The sequence below is a fragment of the Trypanosoma equiperdum genome (assembly GCF_001457755.1).
Source record: "Trypanosoma equiperdum strain OVI genome assembly, contig: ctg_976, whole genome shotgun sequence".
Classification (NCBI taxonomy): Eukaryota; Euglenozoa; class Kinetoplastea; order Trypanosomatida; family Trypanosomatidae; genus Trypanosoma; species Trypanosoma equiperdum.
The window spans coordinates 1-4,040 of record NW_027124949.1 but is presented as its reverse complement, the minus strand read 5'-3'; the positions used below and the strand labels follow the sequence as shown (position 1 = coordinate 4,040).

The 4,040-nt window shown below is 45.9% G+C and overlaps 2 protein-coding genes across 2 annotated transcripts; both read right to left on the bottom strand.

Moving 5' to 3' along the window:
• Window positions 1-88: 88 nt before the first annotated feature.
• Window positions 89-2,050, bottom strand: TEOVI_000639100 (uncharacterized protein; the record flags this gene model as incomplete). The annotated part of the gene is made up of 1 exon (XM_067227429.1): window positions 89-2,050. The coding sequence occupies one exon, from the start codon at window positions 2,048-2,050 to the stop codon at window positions 89-91; it is 1,962 nt and encodes a 653-aa protein (XP_067083530.1).
• A 304-nt stretch (window positions 2,051-2,354) lies between these two features.
• TEOVI_000639000 (Putative S-adenosyl-L-methionine-dependent methyltransferase, putative) lies at window positions 2,355-3,641 on the bottom strand (the record flags this gene model as incomplete). Its single annotated transcript, XM_067227428.1, has 1 exon — window positions 2,355-3,641. The coding sequence occupies one exon, from the start codon at window positions 3,639-3,641 to the stop codon at window positions 2,355-2,357; it is 1,287 nt and encodes a 428-aa protein (XP_067083529.1).
• Window positions 3,642-4,040: the final 399 nt, after the last annotated feature.

Genomic DNA, 4,040 nt, shown 5'->3' with positions numbered 1-4,040 from the left:
AAAAAAAAAAAATAATAGATCTTACCGGCGCTCACATCCGATAAATTAATACGCTAAGCAAGAAATAACTTCGTGCACCCCAAACACCTCACATGTCTCTCGGCCGCTCAGGCTGGTCGACATTAATAGATGGGTCCAGGATAGGCACTGTCACAGGCTGCGCACCGAAAACGCGTGGCTCCTTGTCAATGGGCATAGAGTACGTGTGTGACATTTCCATACGTTCCATGTGCTCCTTCATGTCAGCGAACTGTGTGACAACATGATTTGGTTCTCGTTCAATAGGATAATCGGTCTCGAGTTTTTCAATATCATCTAAGGTAGCCTTGATGTCTTCCTCGCTGGCATTGATTTCAATGAAATATTTTAAAAGCTTGTAGCGATCAATCATGGCTTGACAGAGAGTGTGGCGTCCCTGGGCTCTGTAAAAATTGGCTAGTGTCAAAATGATCCGCAGATTCAGAGGATCTAAAGAAAAGGCTTTCCTTGCGGCCACTATAGCATCATCTAGGCCACTTACGGGTTGCTCCTTGTGTATGATGAGCGCAAGCGTTTCCCATGGTGCTGATTCTGCGGGATATTCTTCAATCGCTTGAATGCAAAGACGTTTCCCGACAACGAGCGAGTCTAGCGCGCGATCTTCAACGTACTGGAAAAGGGCAGTTTTGTATTCCGATTCTAAGTCATCGAGAAGATCAACGTTGTCTTCGCTCGCATTGTTTCCGATAGAAAAACGATATTTCAGTGAGTTGGCTCGATATAAGTGTATCAACCGCTCACATATCTTATAACTTTCGTGTTTTCGTCCGCTCAGGCGAAGGGCTGCATGCAGCTTCGACAAAATTTGAAACTCAAACCTCGACGGGTCATCTACTTCTTGGAACAGTTTGCATGCCATTAACATTTTGAGGAAACTAATAACTAAACCCATAGTGTGCTCAGATTCGTGGAGTGTGGCGCCCCTCAGTAGGGAGGCAAGGTGCTGCTCGTCCAAGCATCTGAACAGTGACCCCAAAAGTAATGACGTATACTGACGCCCTAATGCACGGGAAATTGGGAGTATAGCTTCGTAGAAATATCTTGATGTCGACCCCTCTTTGTGTTCAAGATAATACAGCGAAGCAGCCTCAACAATGATGTCGGAGAGAAGAACTAACGCAACTTCCACCAACTCCAGTTGGTTATTTTTTAACTTCGTAGTAATCTTCGCAGCGTTACCCTCCATAGACTGCTCTTCTGTATTTTTTTCGGTCTTCCACCTTACCAGCTGGTCAAGCAAACCACGAATCTTCACTGGTTGAGCAGTCCCGGTGTAAATTTCCAGGAGACACTCCAACGCATCGCAGCTCCCATGATCGATAGAAAGTATGTCCATGCACATACGTTCACTACCGTCAAAGTCACCCAATCTCCGTTTCCCCAACGCTATAACGTAACGTACGTGGTTGCAATCATCGATATTTACAACGTGTTCTTCACTTGACCTTTCCCCTTCTTCGCTTTTACTGACAGGAACGAGGAAAACAACCCCATCCGAGCACCCCTTGTTTACAGTGTTCCCAAGCAGTCCAACCAATTCTTCTAGAGATTTCTGTAATGTGACACACGCTAATTCAATTTCTTTCTGGGCAGCATCACCTTTGAAAATAATTGCCTTGGCCTCCTGTATCGCTTTTGTTGTGCAACCTTTGTACATTAACTCCTCACGATTCATCAACTCCCTTTCACGTTCCATTTCGTCAAGTGTGGCCTGCGCTTCAGGTGTAACCTTGTTGTATGTAACCATTTGCGGTGGGTAATTAGCGGGATCCTGAATATACCCGGAGGGGGTGTCAGCAAGGGTGTTTTCTACAACATTGCGGTACTTTACGGCACCATCCCTCCCAACAGTATAGAAACACCTTTGAGAAAACATCGGTGAGCGGCTGGAAATGCACCCCCGCTTCGATAACCCCAGCCCGGCGCCGTTAATGGCTAAAACGCATTCAGCGTTTGAAACGCTTCTTACAGTGGTCAACGCTACATGTGGAACTGCAGGGATCCACCGCATTTCATTAGATTATTTGTGACGATATATGTAAGTAACAGAAGAGATTTAAAGGTTACAAGTAATTTTGTGATACCTTGGTTGGGTCTTGAAAACGGTAAATGCTAAAGAAAGAAAACAAGAGATGTTGCTCACCCCTACAAGTCAGAAACTCATACGAAGCAAGAACTTCTTTACATCGAAATACACATCGCAAAGTCGTTAGTGCTGTTAATTGCTTTATAACTCAATACAGCATGTTCATGATCCGATATTTGAACGTTAAAAATGTAAAAGAGGGGATCCTACTCGGTATCCACCATATTTCTCACAACGAAGAGGGAAGCTCGGCTTCTTGAAAAAAGGGCGATACGTTGGGGAAATTTCGTGTTTGTAGAGCAAACACCTTATAGCTTTCCCCCATTTCGTTCTTGTCCATAAGTCTGCGGTAGTTCTGCAATATTTTCATCGCGCTTTTGGTTTCCTCATCCTTTATGACATGCGCAAGCCTTACATCAATCCCACCCCACTGGAGAAATTCGCTTTGGGATATAACGGGAAACCATTTAAGATGGCGCCTGGCAGTCTCCAGTCGCTCCATCGACCATCGTAGCTGTTTGAAGCTGACCCATGAAGACAGGTCGACTTCTCCAGGAGAAAGAAGTGGATCGACGAATCTGTGACCTCGAATTCCCCTCAGTGTGCTGTGCATGTGCTCATCCTTCCCGTAGTCCACGATGAGGCATGCTGATTTTTGGCACTCCACCATCTTTTTCATAATGAGCTCCATTGTTTGCATTCCAACAGCATTTATTTCGATACAATCACCAATTTTTCCATTCGCACGGACATCGTTGGGAATGAGGTATGCCGAAAAAGACCCAGAAGGCGCATGTACCATCCGAAAATGAGCTTCGTGAGCTGGATCTTCGTCAACCTCTAAACACGTTTCCACCCATCCACGCTCTGTGTAACGAAACTGTGCTACCGGCAGTGCGTCAAAGTACTCGTTTGCAATATATACGGTGGGTTCTAACGTCAAGGGAATGGACTCTAATCCCATCCACCACTTTATCTTCTTTTGGGCAGTTTGAAACTCACTTAGCGCACTCCTTTGCTCGTCCGTTCGAGCGGCACCTACTTCGACAAGGTGAATCTGCAAAAAATGGAGCAAGTGGGGGTTGGAGTATTTTATTTGTTTCAGAATGTTCTTCATCAGCGTTCCTCTTCCAGGACCCAGCTCAACCAGATGAAGAACCCGTGGAGTACCCATCTTCTGCCATACGTCCATTATCCAGGCCGAAACAATGTCCGCAAAGAACGGTATCTCAGCAGCTGTGATAAAATCAGCCTTTTCGCTACCTATTACATTTTTCTTCGTCGAGTAATATCCATGTTGAGGGTGCGTTAGACATTCCTTAACAAATTGTGACATCGGAAAATACCCTTGTGATGACATCTTGCTTATCAACTCGACGCAAAGGGGCGTTTTGAGCTCTTTCCTGTTGGTTGAATTAACGGTTGACCTATCCGGTGTCGACAACTCGCTTGCATGTAAATTCACAAGGGCCGGACGCGTCCTGCTGAAAAAACGGGGTACCGCTCTTCTGAGCATATATATTTACCGATCTAATCCAAAGTTACAAGTGTTAACAACAACCGAAAACCGGGTGAAACAACCCACGATGTTAAGAGAAGAGGGACGAAGTAGGTAAATGTAAGTGCCTATTTAAAAAAGTCGCTGTGCGGTTGAAGGTGGCCCCACCCGTGCAGATACATAGCAATCAGGGGTGGGTAAGAGCGGCGCTTGCAGACGGCCATCACCCAGAGGCTGAGCTAGACAACAGAAAAGACACAGTTGATAATGAAGTCGCACTGTGTATGAACGTGAGGTCGGAGCGATGTCACACTGAGCACGGCAAACGTAACGGGGCAAAACGGTGGCCAACGACGCGCCGGCGGACGCCACACGCAGGAAAGAACACCACGAAGAGGATGAAGGCAAAAAAAAAAA